Genomic DNA, 22,905 nt, shown 5'->3' on the forward strand with positions numbered 1-22,905 from the left:
TTGCATGAGAGGGGGAGAGGTGGTGGAGTTAGCTCCTTTGGCACGCAGTTTGAGAGTTCAATGGAGTTAAGAGGTTCTGTCCGCAGCGCTCTTTAATACTTTTCATTGGTTCAATATTTTTTCAACCAACACACAGATGTAAAGGTAGCATTGATTTATGGGAAAAAGAAAATCAATAAATAAAACAAATCTCAAGAAAAAGTGCTCCTCGGGGCACAGGTCTCCAGTAGGGCAGGTCAGGCTGTGGCCTCCTGTTGCCGCTATAATAAGCCAATTTTTACGCCTTGGATGGCAATTGGATGATTTGAGGCATTTTGTTCCAAAAACAAATGAAATGGTTATGGCAAAACTTAATCTAAATAATAATCACTAGTCTATTATGGGTCCATAAAACATTTATTCGGCTCTTTTTAATGCATTAATTGCATACACTATTCGTTCGGTGATATATTTTCGGCCTATTTGAGCCGAAACCGAATAGGCGGAAAAAGCATTTTTAGCCATTTTCTGCCGAATATTGTCTGCGGCCGAATATTCGGTGCATCACTAATTTTGACCCAGGGACCACCATCCTGACTAAGAGCAACCTGGGGACCACCACAATTGTCCAGCATATACCCACCCTACACAAAGTGTTTGGGAGGTTCATGCAACATTCCATTATTTTTGATCAAAAATAACTTAAGTAATGCAGATGTTAATAACCATAATGTAACTCTTGAGAGTGTAACATGAAACCAAATGGACCGCCCCGTATGAAACCATTCGGTTTCATTTTACGCTCTCAAGAGTTAAAGATCTCTAAGGGTCTTATTTGGTTCACCTGGAACCCTCTCAAGGACCACTGGTGGTCCCCCAGACCACTGGTTGAAATCCACTGCTCTACAATCAGTGGTTCTCAAAGTGGGGTCCGGGGACCCCCAGGGGTACTTCAGGGAGTTCCAGGGGGGACCCAGCTAAATGATAATTTGAAACCAAATGTACCCTCATGGGTCTGTAACTCTGTATGTAACTCGCATTTGTACACTTTGTACATTTAAACTAACAGTGATTTTACAATGTAAATTGGGGTCTCAGAGATAGAAATGCAATTAAATGGAGGTCTGTAGTGTAGACTAATAAGTATGTCAAACTGGGGGTCTGGCATTTCTTTTCAAATGGGGGTCCGCGGCCTAATAAATGTCCATTTGGGGGTCCTTGACATGAAAAAGTTTGGGAACCAATTCAATTCAATTCAAAGGGCTTTATTGGCATGAGAAAACATACGTTTACATTGCCAAACCACTGCTCTACACGACACATCTTTGCCGACAAGAGATTCTAGGGTTCAAGTAGTTTGAAAGTAAGAGGACAGGCCAGCGTGTCGATTGGCCAGCTGTCCGTCTAGCAGACGGACTAGTGAGTGGGAGTCTGTGGGACTGAAAGTGACAAGTGCTGCCACCGAATGTCACGGCGTGCAGCTGTCTACTCCTCCAACCCTCCTCAAGCACTAGAATAAAATGTCAGGAGGTTAGCTCACCCAGTAAAAGAGTAAAGTGTCAGCACATTGCAGAGGACAAGCACAAAAAAAGTATTGTGGTTTCTTTTCTCCTTTTCCCTCCTGAGTGGACATTTCTCTGTCCACCTGAGGCCTATTCTGCAAATGCCTAAATCAGTGAGTGGTTCTCAAACTTTTCCGTGCCAAAGAAAGACCCCCCAAAATGATAAACCACTGTTCTAAATCCCAAGAGTTTTTAAACATATGTCGCTAGTGAAATCTAAAATGGCACAGCTGCTTTCCTGGTTTTAATGGGTTAAGGCCAGTCCACACACACCAATGCAACTCCTTGCAACTGCAAATACTTGCTCACTACTTGCAACCATGATGTGGACTTAGTAGACAGTTATGTTGACACACAACGACTGTCCAAAACAAACGTGTGTACTTGTAGTGTAGATCAGATCCGGCTTCCGGCTTTAGGTTACGGTTAAAAATGACAAAAGTTCAAAAGCTGTTAAAAAACATTGATGTTCTCGCGTGAGTGTGCGTGTGCGACGCGTGCGTTGCATGCTCACTTTTATTACTACACACTATACTTGTGAGGGTCAAATGTCCCCACAAGTATAGCGTAATTTGAGAAACGATCCCATTCACAGCAGGGGAACAAGGGAGGGAGACACCAGAGATCACCATTAGGCCTCCTGCTAACACCAGGAGGGGGATAAATTCAATTGGCCCCTGGTCTAAGGTCCATGCAAACGAGACTTTGACACGCGTGTGTGTGTCTATTTCGAGCCATCATTATGACTGTGCAAAAGAGACAGGGCTTAGCCTCCCGGTTCCCAAACCGTTTTAGCAAGAGAGGAATTTGGGTAGCGAGAGAGGAATTTGTGTCTCCCTGGGACCCAAACTAGTATTGCGACTGCAAGTCGCATTTACTAGCAAATCGTGAATTTTCAGTCAGTCAGTCGGTCGGTTGGTCGGTCACCCCAGGCATGACCATATATGGTGTGACATCACGTGAGATCATCAGGGATGGAGATCCCTGATGATGTCATCAATATTACGCCCATATATTATAGGAATGCCCATATATGGAGATCCCTGATGTCATCAATATTAATCCCATATATTATGGGAATACCCATATATATGGAGATCCCTGATGTCATCAATATTGGCCAGCAACTCTACGTCTGACCTCAGATCTCCATATATGTAGCTGACCTGTTCCATAATTATGTTGACCTCCCCTCCCCCATCCATCCTTCCTCTTCGATGTCGCCCTTTCGACTGATACCTGTCCATTCATTTAACTCATCTCTATCACACTAACACAAGCGCCCCCTGGTGGTGTGGTTGAGTTTTCGCCGGCAGCCCGGCGAAAACTAGGGTTCTCAACACGCCCGAAAATCAAGGCCCGGCCCTACCTGGGCCTCATCAAACCCTGTACACCCAAGACACCGCCCCCGCTGCCACACTAGAGTTCTCACCAGGCCCGAAAATTAAGGCCCGGCCCTACCTGGGCCTCATCAAACCCTGTGCAGTGTACACTCGGAGACACTGTCCCCGCGGCCACCCTTAGATCTCCATATATGGAGCTGACCTGTTCTGACATTCTAATTGTTGACAGAATTCATTCCATATGTTGGTCTGACCCCCCCCCCCCATGCCAAAGCGCCAGCGCTCGCCCAGCAGTCTGCCCGTCACCCAGGCGGCTGTGTGCTTCTCGCCCTCAGGCGTCTTACTGGTTACATTTATGAACAAATGGTGATATTTAATGGGTCTCGGCCAACGGAACTCTCCTCTGAATGAAAGCAGAAAAGAAATGCCAAGTTGCATTTAGGTCTACTTCTATTACTCCTTTTGATTTTGTATTATTCGCTGATTGTGTGCATTACTGGTCAGAGCCACAGGCCAAAGCGTTGGCTTGGAAATAAAACAGGATGGGCTGTTGTTATGCTATTAGACTCCGGGCCAAATGATTGATACAGTATGATAACTGTTCCCTCCCTACTCGCCCTCAATTAATTTCCTGACATGGATATAAAAGAGCCCTGTCTGAGTCTTTCTCTTTTGTTTCTTAAGCCCAAACCCACACCGATGATTTTGCCATGCAACTCGTCGGTTGCATGGCAAAATAATCAACATGCAACTACTTGCTACAATTATCCCCAATGGCAGTTGCAAGGAGATGCATTGGTGTGGCTGACCTTAAAAGTTGCGACTATAGTTGCAAAAAAAATGTCTACAGCCTCTGTAGACATTTTTAAAGCTCAGCTCAAGACCCACTTCTACAACATTGCCTTTAATTGATCTTTTATTTTTTATTTTTCATGTCCTCACTGTACTGCATTACTGCTTGTTTTTTAATGTTGTTGCCTTGCTTTTCTTTTATTCTCCATTGTTCTGTAAAGCACTTTGAGCTGCATTTCATGTCATGAAAGGTGCTATTATTATTATTATTATTATTATTATTATTATTAACTGGTGTGTTAAGTGTGGTTTGGGCTTAAGCCTACGTCCTATAAGTTAAAGCCAATGAAGACCAGAGGATGAGCCTGAATGCTGCCTGATCCTAACAGTTTTCTGAAAACTGTATGTTGCAAGCTAATTATGTTATACTTTAGCTATTGGAAAATGGCAGATCTACAAGCCCATCGGTGCAGCGCTACGAGCTTGTAGGTCTGTTATTTTTGAAAAATCATAAAAAATGTGGTGCAAATCTTTGAATATAAATATATATATATATTCTTTCACAGTGAATGTTTTTAACTCAAATCTTTGCTTCTGGGGGGGTCCCTGAACAACATATTTTCAGATGGGGGTCGGTGGCCAAATACATGACATTTTTGGGGTCCTTGACATGAAATGTTGAGCACCACTGATATAGAAACATGGGTTAGGATTTAAAAAAGCCATTTTTAATATGTTCAACCTAATTGCGTTAACTAATGGTATTATTTATGAGCATTGATGTCTCCTGGTCTCTTGCTCCCTCTAGTGGCGATGTACATATACTGCATAAACGAAAAATAAATAGAAATGGCATTAATGAGGCAGTGATGTAAATAGGTATTCAATGTAATGAGTCCCGGGATGCAGGGATGGTCTTTTAGATGAGTCCCAGGGACATTTTATGAGTCCCACTTCAACGACGTTACGAGTCATATTTTGCAATTTTTTTACAAATTGCAGCATTTAACTCAGCATTTCATTTTATATGGTTATAATGTGGTTATATTCATTTAGAAAACAGAAGAAGAACTTATTATTATAACTAAAGCTAGCAAAATAAAACTAGAATAAAAAACAGTACAGTAGTGCATCCCGTGGATGCAGAGGTCGTTGTTTTATTGCGTCCCTTAACTATAAACTGCGTTTTGGGATGCAAAATGCACCCTATTTTAATCTCTGATGAGGCCCATTTGTGTAGAGTGAAATAATTGCATACCGAAACCAAATGCATTCTTCTTTAAAGATTGTTTTTTTTAATCAAGTATAGAGGGTTTAAGTGGGGCCGAATTTGCAACTCAAAAGCTAATTCGTAGTGTGTGACACAATTACACGATAAATTATATTATAAATTATCGTTTCGAGGAAGCAATCTGATTAGCAATCTGATAGCCGTGCTTAAACGAGCGCTAAGGAACACCAAACAAATAAACCAGCCGCTCTGTTCTGAATGGCAGCTGACATTTGTGATCATAGTGGCTACATCTGTCATTCAAAAGAATATGATTGTTTTAGCGATTATCTTAGTTTTAAGGGTAACCGTTGTATAATTGCGACTGCTGAACTTCTGCGATGTCTTTCGGAACTCCTGCAGCATCGCATGCGACATGCGTGCATTAATGACGATAAAGAACACCCTCTCTCGTGTAACATCGTTTAACCCATTTAGACCCGCTGAGGTCGATTCTAAAAACATGGCTTCTAAATCCTAAAAGTTTTCTGAATAACAATAACAAACAAATAATAATGTTTCTTCTAGGTCAGTGGTGCTCAACTCTTTTTCATGTCAGAATTATCTGTATTTGGCCACGGACCCCCCCCCCATCTGAAAATATGTTGTTCCGGCCGACCCCACAGAAGCAAAGATTTGAGTTAAAAACATTCGCTCTGAAAGAAAATATATTCAAATATTTGCGCCACATTTGCGCTAGCCCATGAGCTTGTAGATCTGCCATTTTTTTAATAGCTAAACTATAACATAATGCTTAACCCATAATGGATGAGAACCCCTTTTGGTGTTTTAATTAAGCATTATGTTATACTTTAGCTATTGAAAAATAGCAGATCTACAAAGTGGCGCGCTATGAGCTTGTAGGTCTGCTATTTTTGAAAAATCGTGAAAATGCGGCACACATCTTTGAATATATATTCTTTCAGAGCGAACTTTTTTTTTTAAATTTTGACGTCAGGCCTAAATGGGTTAAAACACCAAAAAGGGGTTAATTCCCATCCAGAATGGGTTAAATCTCTCCCATACGATTGTTGTGCGCGTTCTTTGGTCACGCCGATATAAATAACTATTTTCGTCCCATCCCTGTTGTCCACAGGGCCTGTTGTGTTGCAGCTGCATCCATCCATCCACCCATCCATCCATCCATCCATCCACACACCAGCGTCCAGCCCAGCCATGGGAAAGAAGAGTCGCGTGAAGACTCAGAGGTCGTCGGGGACGGGCGCCACGGCCGTCGTCTCCCCCAAAGAGATGATGAACCTCATCTCTGAGCTCCTACAGAGTAGGTTGAAACACACATGGACAGATACAAAGAAATGATGAACCTCATCTCTGAGCTCCTACAGAGTAGGTTGAAACACACATGGACCGATACGAGTTAAAGAACCTCATCTCTGAGCTCCTACAGAGTAGGTTGAAACACACATGGACAGATAAGAGATGATGAACCTCATCTCTGAGCTCCTACAGAGTAGGTTGAAACACACATGGACCGATACGAGTTAAAGAACCTCATCTCTGAGCTCCTACAGAGTAGGTTGAAACACACATGGACAGATAAGAGTTAAAGAGATGATGAACCTCATCTGAGCTCCTACAGAGTAGGTTGAAACATAAACCCATCACACACCGTCTGCGACCGCCGCGTGTCAAAACAGCCGCCTCCATTATTTTCAATGAACCTATCGCACACCGGCGGCGTCCGACGGGCGCTGGCGCCTCGCCTGGCGCGCCGATAGAACCAGTTCTATTTTCCAGGCGGTGCCGCGCGGCAACGCGTCACGCCTCGTCGGGCGGAGCCGGTGTGTGTTGGGCTACACATGGACAGATAAGAGGCCACAGTGCACGCGTGCCAGTGTTGATTTTGACAGATTTTAAGTTTTAGTCATAGTCATAGAATAGTTTTCATTTAGTTTTTACTAGTCACATTTTAGTCACCTGGAATACGTGCCAGTGTTGACAGTTTTGACAGTAATTTAAGATTTTAGTTTTTGAAAAAAAAAAAATATTTTTATTATTATTTCTTTTTTACTTTCGACTTCTCCTAATCTGAATCGACTAGTGTTAGTCGACTAGTGACTAATCATTGTGTATATTCCTGCGCTATACCTGCATCGAGTGATCTTGGTACATAGAAGTTGATCTATTGAAGATCCTGACCTTCAAAGTACATAATTGTTGTTTTGATTGTATTGCTGTATTGTTCTTTCTGCTTTGGCAATGTAAACATATGTTTTCTCATGCCAATAAAGCCCATTGAATTGAATTGAATAATGGAATTGATGCATCAATTTGTTTAATGAATACCCTAGTGTGTGTGCACGTGCCTGCGTGCATGTGTGTGCACAGTGAGACTTGGTGATGAAAAAAGAAAACGCTATTTTCGTGCTCAGACACACACAGACAGACACACACACATTGCTGCGTATAGGAGTGGCCAGCACTACTCAAAAACATGCAGCTTATCTCTCATCTGTTGTGTGTGTGTGTGTGTGTGTGTGTGTGTGTGTGTGTGTGTGTGTGTGTGTGTGTGTGTGTGTGTGTGTGTGTGTGTGTGTGTGTGTGTGTGTGTGTGTGTGTGTGTGTGTGTGTGTGTGTGTGTGTGTGTGTCCGTCCTGGTAGAATGCAGCAGCACAGCGCCCCCCGGAGGCAAAGAGTGGGAGGAGTACATCCAGATACGAGCTCTGGTTGAGAAGATCCGGAAAAAACAGAAAGGTGAGCAGAGCACGCACACACACACACACACACACACACACACACACACACACACACACACACACACACACACACACACTAGGGCTGCAACTAACGATTATTTTCATAATCGATTCATCTGCCGATTAATTAACCCATTCTGACCTGAGATCAGATTCATACGAGGTTTCCGCCGGAGACACACTGGTCTGATGAACCCATTCTGACCTGAGATCAGATTCTAAAAATGTCAGTCGCTCTTCGATTTTTCAAAAATAGCAGACCTACAAGCTCGTATCGCGCCACTCGGTGGCGCGATATGAGCTTGTAGATCTGCTATTTTTCAATAGCTAAAGCATAACATGATGCTAACACCAAAATGGGTGCCCGGTCAAAATGGGTTAAACGATTAATCGGATTATGACACTTATTTAGCTATCACCTTAAAAATATATTTTAGGTTATTTTAGATTAGATTAGATTTGATTAGCTGCTTATTTGGTTGCTATTCAAATAAAAGACAAACTAAATTAAAATGTATTAAAGCAACTCATGGTGTCTTTAGGCTTAGTCTGACTGCATACATTTGATTAAAGAATAGCTGCACATGTGTCAGTCTAGCAGGAACAGTACTCTTCTGAACTCAAATAGGTAATTTAAAAATAAATATTCAAGCCATACGTTTTGTACTTGATACTATAATCGTTATGTGTCATATTTTGCTTTGCATGTGCATGAGCAACTATCATCAGATTGTAAGGGAAGAGAGATGGCTCACTCCTCTTTAGTTTAGTTGTACTTAACACTGGAAAAAACTATGGCTAAGTGGGAAATAAAAAAACTAGTGATTAGTTGCCGATTCGATTAATCGATTACCAAATTAGTTGACCACTAAGTGAATAATCGATTCGATTATGATTACGGTAATCGATGAATCGTTGCAGCCTTAACACACACACACACACACACACACACACACACACACACACACACACACACACACACACAATCATGTTTTAGGGGTTGTTAAATGGTAAATGGTAAATGGTGCATTTATATAGCGCCTTTATCCAAGGCGCTTTACAGAGATTGTGCATTACATTCACCCATTCACACACACATTCATACACCGATGGCAGCGGAAACCATGCAAGGCACCAACTAGCACATCGGGAGCAATTAGGGGTTCAGTGTCTTGCTCAAGGACACTTCGACAGTAACTCTGGGGGAGCCCGGGTTCGAACTGGCAACCTTACGGTTACCATCCAGGCACTCTACCCCTGAGCCACCGCCGCCCCGTTGTTGCAGCGTCGATACCTTTATCCAAGTAATGGTTAACCCCAGATGTGCGTGTTGTGCCCAGGCATCTCGGTGCAGTTCGAGGGCAGCCGGGAGGACTCGTTCCCAGAGCTGATGACCTGGGCTTCAGACTGCGGGGCGTCCTGCGAGGGCTTCCAGATCGCCTGCTTCGGAGACGAGGGCTACGGCCTCCGCGCCACCAAGGACATCAAGGTGGGACAAACACCGGCCCGCTGGGCAGTTAGCACCCAGAACCCATTAACCCATTCTGACCTGAGATCAGATTCATACGAGGTTTACTTTCCACTGGACACACACTGGTCTGATTAACCCATTCTGACCTGAGATCAGATTCTCAAAAAAAATGTCAGTCGTTCTTCGATTTTTCAAAAATAGCAGACCTACAAGCTCGTAGCGCGCCACTCGGTGGCGCGCTATGAGCTTGTAGATCTGCTATTTTTAAATAGCTAAAGCATAACGTAATGCTGACACCAAAAGGGGTTCCCGCACAGAACGGGTTAAATCAGGACGCCCAGCGATGTGTTTCTTAAGGGCCCATTTCGAGGTGCACAAGGCGCCATCTCGGATGTAGCTAGAAGTAGCTAGATGTAGCCAAAACTCCCCCGAGGCGATCGACGACAACGGGAAGTATGATTACTTCTAACGTGACTAGTGACGGGACCACGATGGGCCGTCAAAAAAAACATCTTTGGTTAGAATTGGACGGATTGATTTAGGTCAAGAGTTATTCACGTTTGAAGATTTATTTCCCTCTCATCCACTAACATGGAGGGGGTTTACGGAGTACGTCCCAATCGGAAATGACATTGAATGTGGAGCGCTGCGCTCGGTTATGATATCATTAATGTTCCGTCCTGTGATTAAAACACATTTAGTGCCGGAAGTGCATCAAAATAGAAGCTCCGGGGTGCCAGAGTTGTCTGATCGCTTTTACTCTGAAAGCCATGAACCGGAAACACTTTCCTAAAAAAAGTTGACTTTACAAAGAGACCTCACATCCCCGATCATCTTAATTATTTTTTTTACGCTCCAAAAAACGTTCATATTTTGCGGGAGAGACGGATGAGGAGCAGAAATGAAGCGCCAGCATATCGATCCATTCATCACCACGGAGAGCGCCCTGGATTAGGAGATACGAGTCATTCTTTCCGCCGCGCTAACTATTATTATTGCACTGAGCGTTAGCATATGGAAAGCGAAAAGCGAAATGCCAAAAAATAAAATAGGAAAAATTCGGAATATTCTCATCTCGCCCCGCGTCGCTGGGACGTCGCTAGGACGTCCACAGACGTCGTAGGCACTAATATTTCGTGATCCTTATGACGGCCTCATGCGTCCTACGAACTGAAACGGTTAACCTCCGTCCTGGGCGACGAGCAGGATTATTTGATAGGACGGAGACCTCCGTTTTATGCCGATCGGAGTGTTAACACATCGACGAGATATCTCGACATTTTCAGGGTTTTTATTGGTTGAGTTAGATTGCACCCTTCACCACTGCATGAATGGCTCTCGGTTGTCGTGCACCGAAAAACAACACATTTCTATTTTAGTTTTAGTCACATTTTAGTCACCTGGCATCTTTTAGTGTTTAGTCTAGTTTCAGTCGACTAAATTATAATTATAAGATTTGTGTCGACAGTTAATTTAGTCAACTAAAATTTATTTTACACACGACGCGTTTTGTGCTTGTAGATCTGCTATTTTCAGCATGCAACCAAGTGTAAATACTGGATCTCTTGTCCACTAGTCCCTTCCTAACATTTTAGTCTAGTTTTTATTTGTTGACAAAATCGACAGTATATTTAGTCATAGTTTTAGTCACCATAGCTTAGTTTTCATTTAGTTTCCATGTAGTTTTCGAAAGTGAAAAAAGGTAGTCGACGAACATTTTTCGTCGACGAAAACAACACTGATACAAACGTCTGTGTGTGTGTGCGTGTGTGTGTGTGTGTGTGTGTGTGTGTGTGTGTGTGTGTGTGCATGCGTGTGTGTGCGTGCGCGCGCAGGCAGAAGAGCTGTTCCTGTGGATCCCCAGGAAGATGCTGATGACCGTGGAGTCAGCCAAGAACTCTGTCCTGGGTGAGCATTGCTATATTGACTGAGTTAAATTAACATTGATTTTACAATATAAATTGGGGCCTCAGATAGAGATTAAATGGGGGTCCGTAGCCGAATGCATGTCAAACTGGGGTCTCCTTGTCTGAAATTAAATGGGTTGAGAATCACTGCTAGAGCCATAAAAAAAATCTTCTGCTCACGGGGGTCCGCTGGGGCTAATGAGTGTCAATTTGGGGGTCCTTGACATGAAAAAGCTTGGGAACCACTTAACCCATTCTGAACGGGAACCCATTTTGGTGTTGGCATCATGTTATGCTTTAGCTATTGAAAAATAGCAGATCTACAAGCTCATAGCGCGCCACCGAGTGGCGCGCTACGAGCTTGTAGGTCTGCTATTTTTGAAAAATCGAAGAACAACTGACATTTTTAGAATCTGATCGCAGGTCAGAATGGGTTAATCAGACCAGTGTGTGTCCAGTGGAAACCTCGTATGAATCTGATCTCAGGTCAGAATGGGCTAACCATGTGCCCCCCCCCCCCCCCCCAGGTCCCCTGTACAGCCAGGACCGGATCCTGCAGGCCATGGGCAACGTGACGCTGGCTCTGCACCTGCTGTGTGAGCGGGCCGACCCGGCCTCCCATTGGCTGCCCTACATCAAGAGCCTGCCGCTGGAGTACAGCACGCCCCTCTACTACCACGAGGAGGAGGTGCGCCACCTGCTGGGCACGCAGGTAGGGCCCCGTTAACACCGTTACAACCCGTTTAACCCCTTTTGGTGTTTTAAGCATTATGTTATACTTTAGCTATTGAAAAATAGCAGGTCTGCTATTTTTGACAAATCGTGAAAACGTGCACATTTTTGAACGTATATTTCAAATATGTTTTTAACTCAAATCTTTGCTTCTGGGGAGGTCCCTGGATTTTCAGATGGGGGTCCACGGCCAAATACATAACCTTTGGGGTCCTTGACATGAAAACCTTTGAGAACCACTGACATAGAAACATAGGGTTTTTCAGAAAACTGTCAGGATTTAGAAGACATTGAATCATTTTTATTAATTTCCCCACAAAAAAAAATCTAAATAATGGAAATGGCTTCACGACGCGTCACAAAGTGACACGTTGTCACGTGTTATTTTTTTCAACATGGAAAAACGATGGACATAATTTTAGACACTATTTGAGATAATATAATAATAATAATAATATATTTTCGCATGGTTGTCAAATAATTGCGATCAGGCGATCATGCACTAATTGTGAGCGCCCTCTGCTGCACGCTACAGGTGCTGCAGGACGTGCTGAGCCAGTACAAGAACACGGCGAGGCAGTACGCCTACTTCTACAAGGTGGTGCAGGTGGGTTGGCACGCACGCACGCACGCAGCCTTTTTCTTATTTTTACTACCTTGGTTGCAGACCATAAAGAGTAGCCTGGTTAATAAACCAGACTAATATCGCACGGACCGCGGGATATTAGTCTGGGGAGGCTCAGCTTGGATTTCATTTCCAGGGAAACATTTTCTCTTTGACACAATTGGTCAGAGCTACTGTCAGTCAAAGGTCTCAAGCATTGAAAGTCACTGTACCAAAGCCCGCCCATATTGCATACCGTGTCCCGATTGGCCGCCCACATTCTCTGGTGTAGGAAATGGGCGTACAATTGAGCCTCTCCAGACCGAAATCCGCCGGCAGGCAATTTATTTTTGCCAACGGCTGATTCGGTCTGGTTTATTAACCAGGCTAGCACGCAGGCACTCACGCAGGCAGGCACTCAGGCAGGCATGCACACACGCACGCACGGCTATGAGTGTGCGGCCTTTTTCTCATTTTTACTACCTTGGTTGCAGACCATAAAGAGAACTTTGAATTTAGGCTACAAATCTGGCAAGTCCTGCACCGAAAGTAATAGAAGTGTCGATCGCGTGACGCGTCCGCAACCTGCTGTAGACTAGAGTGGCTATTTTTGAGGTGTAAGGGCCTATAAATAAATGTCACGTTATTCATATAATGTAATGAGGGATGATTCAGGCACAGCGCGTTCACACGCGTATACTTGGCCGGCAGGCACGGGTAAAAGTACGGGTGCGCCCTTTATTACCGGAGAGAGATGTGCCGTGTGCTTTGCGACTGGACATGACCACGCTATTTGATGCGATTGCTCTCTCTCTCTCTCTCTCTCTCTCTCTCTCTCTCTCTCTCTCTCTCTCTCTCTCTCTCTCTCTCTCTCTCTCTCTCTCTCTGGTGTCGTCTGTGTCTTGCCCCTCTCTCTCCATTGTCTCGTCTCTGTGTCTTGCCTCTCGCCCCTACCTGTCAGCCGTGGTGTCATGTCCGGCCAAAGAAATCAAGTTAACCCATTCTGACCTGAGATCAGATTCATATGAGGTTTCCGCCGGACACACACTGGTCTGATTAACCCATTCTGACCTGAGATCAGATTCTAAAAATGTCAGTCGCTCTTCGATTTTTCAAAAATAGCAGACCTACAAGCTCGTAGCGCGCCACTCGGTGGCGCGATATGAGCTTGTAGATCTGCTATTTTTAAATAGCTAAAGCATAACATGATGCCGACACCAAAATGGGTGCCCGTTCAGAATGGGTTAAGACGTTTGGTGAGGGAGGAAGAGAGAGAGAGTGTGAACAGCAAAGTGGCCTCTTGAACTCAATTTCACACTTTTCCCCCCTGATAAGCCAGCAATGACACACAGAGGGGGCAGTGGAACCTGTGCGTGTGCAGTACCGCAACCTGACCGGCAGGGGGAGACATTTGGCTAGTGTTGCACTGTGCAAAGGCATGTCACTTGATTTCTTGCACATCTCCTTGCTGTTGGGTGGAAACCTTGTACCGTATAGGGCCTTTTTTAACCAAAAAAAAATACATGATTTCCCAGGAAGCGGGACAATAAGTTAATTTGTCAAATCAAGCATAGGCTGGGGTTGCCATGGCAATCAATTGACTCATTTGAGCCATGGCCAGAGCCATTTCTGGCGGTCCTGGCGGGTTGACTTTACAAATCGCCCTTTGTGACCTGTAACAATCGCCCTTCGTGTCTTAAGGCAAAATATTAACTAAGGAATAATAAACAACAGGATCATAGGAATATAGTTTAAATTATTTATATAGAGATGCGGCAAAAGTGTATTGTCAAACGAACTGTGTACAATCAAACCAAGCACTTGATAAAGTGCGTCTGTCCCTGTCGCTCTAAAATAAATAAACAGGCGGACAAACTGAAATCGACAAACAATTCTCTTTCAAAACCCCTCCCGCCCCGACGCTCTCTGTAGCGTCCTGCGCAGTGGCGTGCACAGATAGACACTAGGGGGTGCTAGAGCACCCCCTGCCCTTTTGGCAATGTGCTCTTAAAAATAATAAAAAAAGTTTTATTTATTTTCTATATTTGTAGTGTGTGGACCATGTTGACGTTGATCAAATCTTGATAAACGCTTCTACTATATTATTTAGGCCCCCACAATCTAAAGCTATGTTTCTATGTCAGTGGTTCTTCGATAAAAAAATAGCAGACCTACAAGCTCGTAGCGCGCCACTCGGTGTCGCGCTATGAGCTTGTAGATCTGCTATTTTTCAATAGCTGAAGCACCAAAATGGGTTCCCACCCCAAAATGAGCTGCACAAGGTGCCCTTTTTTTCACTTGAGCACCTGCCCCTCTAAATGTCTGTGCACGCCACTGGTCCTGCGCTACAACGTTCACAACAGACAAAACAATAAACAATCCCCCGCAAAGTCAAGTGCACACAACCGCGCTAAGTATTAAATAAATGAATAAAGTCTGCGTTCGTCCTCTTCCTTAATTGAACACGGCACGCCCGCGATATGACCAGTTCCGAATTGGCGGCCATCTGTAAGTGTTCTTTTACAGTGGCTTTGAAAGCAGGTATTCACATTTCTTCATGGCTGTTGGTAGGGCATTTCATATTATTGTGGCATAGCGGGAGAACAAGGTTCCTAGTTCGAACCCGGGCTCCCCCAGAGTCAGTGCCTTTCGAAGTGTCCTTGAGCAAGACTCTGAACCCCTGATTGCTCCCGATGTGCAGGTTGATGCCTTGCATGGTTTCCTCTGTCATCGGTGTATGAATGTATGTGTGAATGTAATGCCACAGTCTTTGTAAAGCGCCTTGGACAAAGGCGCTATATAAATGCACTATTTACCATTTACTGGTAGTATGTGCAATTGTGCATATTCACTTCAACCTCTACCACTTTCATCAGTTTTCAGCCGAATATGTTGGACAAACAGTATTTCCATTTATTAGAGTTTCTGAAAACGTATTTGACCTCCCGCACATTGTCATTGTCACTGGGCGTCCACAAGGTGGCAGTGGTGGTGGGTTCTCTGAAGCCAACACTGATTTTAACCCATTCTGACCTGAGATCAGATTCTAAAAGTGTCTTCAATTTTTCAAAAATAGCAGACCTACAAGCTCGTATCGTGCCACTCGGTGGCGCGATATGAGCTTGTAGATCTGCTATTTTTCAATAGCGAAAGCATAACATGATGCTGACACCAAAATGGGTGCCCGTTCAGAATGGGATAATATTGGTGAGATACAGTACAGTAGTGGTTGACAAACTGAATACTTTTTAAGTGTCCAAAAGTACAAATTGCACAGTGTTTTGTTGTGTATCAATGCGTTGCTGTATTGAACTTCCCTGGTAGTACAACATGTTCAATGGGGGTCGGGGTCCTCTGCATGTTCAAAGGTTTCATGACATTCATTTTCCTTTTATTTCTTTATTTTTTTGTTTTTCTTTTAGGTTTTATGACCTCAATCACACCCCAAAAACCCCTGAACTTTGAACATTCAGTAGATTTTCAGTGGTCTGGAGTTTTCTCTGGGGTTGGAAGTCTTTTGAGCTGCAATGAAAACAAAAGCAAAACGGTGGCCAATCCCATTGATATAATATGGGGTTTGCAGGCTGTGACATCACAAACGGCAGGAAAATCGTAGCACTTGTTTGAGCCAGAAAACCCCCAGACCACAGAACATCTACTGAATGTTAAAAGTTCTGGGTTTTTTTTGGGTGCAATTGAGCTCAGAAAACAAAACACTTTTTTTAAGAACAATTACAAAAACTATTTAGTTTTATGTCACAATCCCCTTTAAGATGCACTGGGTAACACAACAGAGAGGTATTATATACCCAGATGAAACCTTCGCTCGCATGACCGAGTGGCGCCGGGGTTGAACGGCGAAACGTGTGACAGGTTAAGCCCCCCCGCCTCCCTTCATTCCTTTGAGCTCTCCTCTGCGCTTGGCTTGAGATGTGTGTGTGTGTGTGTGTGTGTGTGTGTGTGTGTGTGTGTGTGTGTGTGTGTGTGTGTGTGTGTGTGTGTGTGTGTGTGTGTGTGTGTGTGTGTGTGTGTGTGTGTGTCAGTGTCCTGTCCCCACGTCTTCGCTACATCTCCCCTTCCATTTCACCCCCGTCTCCCTCCTCCTCCTCCTCCTCTCCATCTCTCTGTTCTGTCCCTCCTCCTCCTCCTCCTCCTCCTCCTCCTCACCTTTGCATTTCTTTCCACCCTTCTCGTCCCTTCATCTCTTCCTCCTTCCTTCTGGCTCCCTCTCTCCCCCTTTTATTTTCTTATCTCTAACCCCCCCCCCCCATCACACCCTACCTCCCCCTCCTCTATCGTTCTTTTTCCCCCTTTTTCTTCTTCATTTTTTGGCGGGGGCAGTGTAATGACTACTGTCAATGTCAACCCCTCTCTCTCTCTCTCTCTCTCTCTCTCTCTCTCTCTCTCTCTCTCTCTCCCCCCCCCCACCCCCCCCTCTCTCTTCACTCCACTCCACCCTCCCTCCCTCCCCTCTCCGCCTCGGAGGCGGGCCTCAGATGACCGGGCAGGAAAATTAGCTTGTCGCATTGGCTTTGAATTGAATTGACCTGATTGTACCTTCCGCTCCTCTCCTCTCCTCTCCTCCTCCACACATGTAGAGCAGAGACAGACAGACAGACAGACAGACGCAGGAACCACCCCCCCTCAACCCACCCCCCAACGCTGCACACCTCCCCTCCCCTCCCAATCTCCCACTCTGTCCACTCCTCCCTTTGTTCATCGTATGAGCAGGGGACGCACGCACGCACGCACGCGCGCGCAAGTATGTTGATGCAGATAGACGAGATGCAATGGAGACATAATAAGCTCGGTGTGAGCTTGTAGATCGTCCGGTTTTCGGTGCACGCCGCGCACCCAGGTATACATGTACTGTAAATGGGACGATAGCCTAGACTAGCCCATTCTGACCGGGCACCCATTTTGGTGTCAGCATCATGTTATGCTTTAGCTATTTAAAAATAGCAGATCTACAAGCTCATATCGCGCCACCGAGTGGCGCGATACGAGCTTGTAGGTCTGCTATTTTTGAAAAATCGAAGAGCGACTGACATTTTTAGAATCTGATCTCAGGTCAGAATGGGTTCATCAGACCAGTGTGTGTCCGGCGGAAACCTTGTATGAATCTGATCTCAGGTCAGAATGGGCTAGACTAGACCACAACCCCTACACCTTTCTGCGCGCACACACACACACACACACACACACGCACACACGCGATCTGCACCTCGCCCTCTCGACTCATAACTCGACTGTCGGAATGGAAGTGTATGCGGGCGGGGTGGGTGTCCGGTTGGATGTATATCGAGGCCCACTCCCTCCCCTCCCTCTTATTCTCGCCCCCTCTGCGGGGCAGCGCCATTGGGTTTTTCCCCCTCTGTTTGCTGCTTGCTGTACTGCAGGTGTAATGCAGGTAAAAAAAAGCAGCAGTGTTTCCAGAGAAACAAGCGGCCAAATGCACTTCAACTTGGGGCTCCTCGACGTAGACAATGAAAAGGTTTCAGCTTTCTTTGAGCTCTACAGCCTAGTACTTTATTACGTACTGCCACTACACGAGTGACGGTGCACACAGCAGTGTTGTTTTCGTCGACTTACTATGACAAACAATGTTCGTCGACTACCTTTTTTTCCACACGTAAAAACTCATCATCATTTTTCGACCGCGGTCGAGATCATGGATTAAAAACTGAATAAGACTAAAATGTCAGGGAGGGAGTGGACAAGAGATCCAGTATAAGTAATTTTACACTTGGTTATATATACCAAGTGTCATTTTCATATACTGAAAATAGCAGATCTACAAGCTCACAACGCGTCGCAGCGCAACACATTGTGAACTTGTAGATCGGCTATTTCCAGCAAGTGTAAAATCAGCCATTACAACACCATCAAGGCCTGCCAAAATACATTTTAGTCGACTAAATCAAATGTAGATTTAGTCGACTAAAATCATATATTTACTCGACCCAAAACTAGACTTAACGCTAACACATTCCAAGTGACTAAAATGAGACTTAAAAACTAAATGAAAACTATTCAAGAGACTATGACTAAAACTAAAATAGGGCCCGGCACACCGGCCACCTGCGCTTAGCCAATTAGCGGGCCTCGCTGATGCATAATACCCAGGAGCATTTGCACCGTGTCAGGGCCCTGTCGGCTAATTGATTTACGGGACCCTCACTGTACTTCTTTTTTTTTTTAGTGTCACCACTTTGCTCACGCTTTCTTGAACACACACACGCACGTCGCACGTGTGCATACACACACATACACACACACACACATGCACTTCTACCACTTAGGCTATGCATGCCTTCGTCTCTCTCTCTCTCTCTCTCTCATATGCAGCCACGTGGCAACACACACGCACACACACACACACACACACACACACACACACACACACACACACACACACACACTCTCCACAGTGGCACATGATGGATGACCCTTGTCTGGTGATGCTAATGCATCAAGAGCTCAAGCTGCAGGTGTGTGTGTGTGTGTGTGTGTCTGTGTGTTGGGGGGTGGGGTGGGGGGGGGGGGGGGGCACCTACTCACTTTTCACATGCTTTTGGTCTAGGTCCTTTTTTTAAGGAGTGTTTGCAGTAAAACTGCACCTGAATGACGTCTCGCTGTCCAAGAGTGAACTTGAATTGTCTCTGTGCTTCACTCGGCCTCGGCACCAATTAAGCTCCTCCGGGGTCCTGGGTTCGATTCACGCTGGGGGGGGGGGGCGTGTTCTCTCCTCCACGTCATCAGTGCCCATACCCGAGGCGGGGTTGGCAAAAGGGCCTTTCTTTGTGGAAAAAAAACATGCAGTAATCCTGGTCTTTAAAACTGCCTCCCCCTGGCCAGCCTGATGGAGGGGAAAGGAACTGGTTGGAATAACATGTTCCTTCCACGCGCTACGTCCAACCAGGGAAACTCCCCCACCCCCCCCTCGTCCCCCCCAGATGTTCAGATGCAGTTGCGAGTGCGGTGTGCAATGGCTGCATTATTTTGGGCTGGAACCCCTTTTGATGTTTTAAGCATTATGTTGTACTTTAGCTATTGAAAGTGATTTTCTTCTGTTATTCAGGATATGTTGATACAAAATCAACTGAGTTTGGGTTTTTTGCAATTAGTTTGACGTCAAATTACATTATTACTGGACTATATGGGGGGAGAGAGAGAGAGAGAGAGAGAGAGAGAGAGAGAGCTAGGCTATCATAGATTTGTAAGCAAGTGTGTGTGTGTGTGTGTGTGTGTGTGTGTGTGTGTGTGTGTGTGTGTGTGTGTGTAATAGAGTCCGTCCTTCCATCAGCGATGGAGGTTCAGGTTCAATGAAGATCACACAACTCAAAGGACCCCCTTGACAACGAGTTGCTGCAACTCAAGGGACTATCCTTTAGCCAAATTTCAAAATAAAATAAATAAATCAAGCTGACAAGGGGCGTGTGTGTGTGTGTGTGTGTGTGTGCGTGTGCGCAAGCGCACACGGGCTGCAATGCATACAATTTCAGTGAAGACTGACTAACCTTGCTGATACCACGCTGCACTAAAAATTGGTTTCCCAACAGACAGGGACAGATCGGAGCGGGAGATAGACGTCTGTTGAGTGGAGGAGGGGGGGGGGGGGGGGGTAGGAGGAGGAGGAGGAGAAGGGACCCCCAAAAATTTAGAAAAGGGGTTTTTGGGTTGTAGACGGATAATAGCCTGTAGTGCCAATTGCCTGACCTCTCTCTCTCTCTTCCGCTCCTCTCACCTATCTGTGTGTGTGTGTGTGTGTGTGTGTGTGTGCCTGTGTGTGCACCAGCGCCGTTGTGTGTTGTAAGTGACGCTTAGAGAAGGGGGGGGGGGGGGGCTAGGTTATATGGAGAGAGAGAGAGAGAGGGTGTTGAGCCCTCTGCTATGTCGACAGCCATTAAAAGATAAGCTAGGGTTAGCCGAGTGCTGGTTAAGGTGAGAGGCGTTTGGGTGCTGATCCTCTGGGCCTCTCGCCTACCAACAAACTGGGAAAGGTGGGAGGGGGGACAATAACGGACATATATACACATGTACTTGAGTACTGTACTTCCAAGGACCAGTTATTTTTTTTATTTTTTTACCCGATATTTTATTACTTTTTCTTATGCATATATCGGCCAATAATATTGGAACAACTAGGGATGTTCACCGAATATTCGTCGGCCACCGAAACTATTCGACTGAAATGTGGCCAAAAAAAATCATTTTCGGTATTTGGTTAGTCTGGTTTTTTAGAGCCGAAAACCAAACTTCAAAGAACCGCGGTTATACCGCTCCGTTTTGATGACGTCAAAATGTGGCTTCAAAGCATGGCGCGCACACATGCCTGTGGGTATCTCTCTACGACAATTGTACTAAGATAATAGTCATCTTTTTCGGTCAACTGTTTCCTATATTCGGTTTTCGGTTTCGGCCAAGAATGTCTCATTTGGTGCATCCCCTAATACATTTATTTGTATAGCACTTTCCGAAGCAACATTACAAAGTGCCTTACAGAACCAATTCACTTGGGGGGCGCAGCGCTTGGTTGTGGAGGTACTTCAGAAGGGATTTAAACAAAGCCACTGATGTTGCTAAAACCTTATTGGCGTCACAACAATGCCAACTTCTTTAACAACTTTAACAGTGTAAACAGCCGTGTTCAGGTGCAATCGAGCTGTGCAGGTCCAGAACGATGTAAGTTAGGAATACATGCACCTATTATGGCCGTAATATGTGACCAGATTTGACTGAGAGCCTACCATGGCGCAAACTCCAGCTTGGAGAAAAACTGTTCTTTATTTTTATCCAGAATGAGTTAATGGCACAGGCAGACTCTTCACATACTAGAGCATGTCTGAAATAAGTGTCAGAGCTGAAATGTAAATATGAAATAAATGCTTAAACATGTAGCTAGGTGTAATGTTAGAGACCACAGAAGACATGTAAATATGAAATAAATGCTTAAACATGTAGCTAGGTGTAATATTAGAGACCACAGAAGACATGTAAATATGAAATAAATGCTTAAACATGTAGCTAGGTGTAATGTTAGAGACCACAGAAGTGAACCTTTCAAGCCTGTTTTCTCAACTCACTGTTTTCTGCAAGACATTACTCTATAAGCCAAAATATCTCCAAAGTATCTCCAAAACTGGTGGGTCAAACTCAACAACCAATATGTCAATTAGAAGCTATGATTCCCTGCTTTCATATGACATGAAAAACGAAAATAAAAAAAAACTAGAAAAAGTGCCCTTCTGCGCACAGGTCTCCACCAGGAGGATAGGAATATTTAGGAGTAATATAAACATGTTTTTTGTTTGTTTGTTCCAATCTTTGCCAATCAGGATGGAATATGGGAAATGGTGCAGATCCGTGTTGATCGCACGCATGCACAATCCACCTGTTGGTGGCGCTATAACAGGCCAATGTGAAATGGGTGGGCTATATTCCTCAGCCTAGTAGGAAAGTGCGTGAAAGATTTCACGTCAAATTGTACGCTGCGTTCATGATTTGAGGCTTTTTGTTCAAAACAGGCCAATCCTGCAAAATTTGAAAGCCAATGTTAGCCAATTAGGATGGAATATGAAATATCAGACACATCCGTCTTGAGCACATGACTATGGAGATACTGTGTAACGATTTGCGGGATTTTTGGACAAAATCCGGAGGAGTAATATCCAAAAATGTGTTTTACAAAAGTCGGCCTCCTGGTGGCGCTCTAAAAGCCAGATGTGAACTAGAGAGACTGTACCAATTTGCGCGATGTTTGGACAAAAACTTGTTTTGCACAAAGCGGCCTCCTGGTGGCGCTATAACAGGCCGTTCTGGAAATTCATCGTTGGCATCCAGGGAGTGTGTGTGCAAAATTTGGCATTGACCGGGTTAACGGTGCCGGAGATTAGCTGCTCACGGACACACACACGGACGGACGGACGGAGTGCAAAACATACTCTCCCCCCATGCCTTCGGCCTGGTGGAGACAATCAGCCCCTCAGACAAATTTTGTCACACATAAATAACATGGGCATATCAGTCGGATCGGCGGTTTAGGCCATTGGTTCTCAAAGTTTGGTCCGAGGACCCCCAGAGGTCCTTGAGGGAGATTCAGGGGGTCCCTATAGCTAAATGATAGATGGGAACCAAATGGACCCTTATGGGTCTGTATGTAACTCGGAGAGTGAACCAAATGGACCCTTATGGGTCTGTATGTTATACAGAGAGTGTACAAAAGGGTCCATTTGTACACACGGAGTTAAATCAACATAGATGTTTCAATATATCAATTGGGGTCCCACAGATAGAAATGGCATTTCTGAAATAAAAAATAAATAAAAAACGGTTGAGAATCACTGCCATAAGAAATGGCCCTTATGGGGGTCCGCGGGTTAATAAGTGTCAATTTTGGGGTTCTCAATGCTTGTGAGCTTGTAGATCTATTAGCTATTTTCAAAATATTGCAATAAGTCTGATTGTTTTGCACATCTCTAGTAGGATTGTGAGCTCAGTCCTACTGACTGTCTCTATTCTGTCTCTC

General features: G+C 44.8%; 1 protein-coding gene across 3 annotated transcripts in view; it reads left to right on the plus strand.

The window, feature by feature from the left end:
• Positions 1-22,905, plus strand: part of setd3 (SET domain containing 3, actin histidine methyltransferase) — a 50,710-nt gene that overhangs the window by 4,646 nt on the left and 23,159 nt on the right. For all 3 annotated transcript variants that reach the window (XM_083791391.1, XM_083791392.1, XM_083791393.1), the window contains exons 2-7: positions 6,043-6,228; positions 7,569-7,661; positions 9,004-9,152; positions 10,970-11,042; positions 11,569-11,753; positions 12,309-12,380. In XM_083791391.1, coding sequence (XP_083647517.1) covers positions 6,123-6,228; positions 7,569-7,661; positions 9,004-9,152; positions 10,970-11,042; positions 11,569-11,753; positions 12,309-12,380 — 678 coding nt within the window. In that variant the 5' untranslated portion in view covers positions 6,043-6,122. The remainder of the gene's footprint in view (positions 1-6,042; positions 6,229-7,568; positions 7,662-9,003; positions 9,153-10,969; positions 11,043-11,568; positions 11,754-12,308; positions 12,381-22,905) is intronic.

The sequence above is a fragment of the Protomyctophum parallelum genome, assembly GCF_964188405.1.
Source record: "Protomyctophum parallelum genome assembly, chromosome: 20".
NCBI lineage: Eukaryota > Metazoa > Chordata > Actinopteri > Myctophiformes > Myctophidae > Protomyctophum > Protomyctophum parallelum.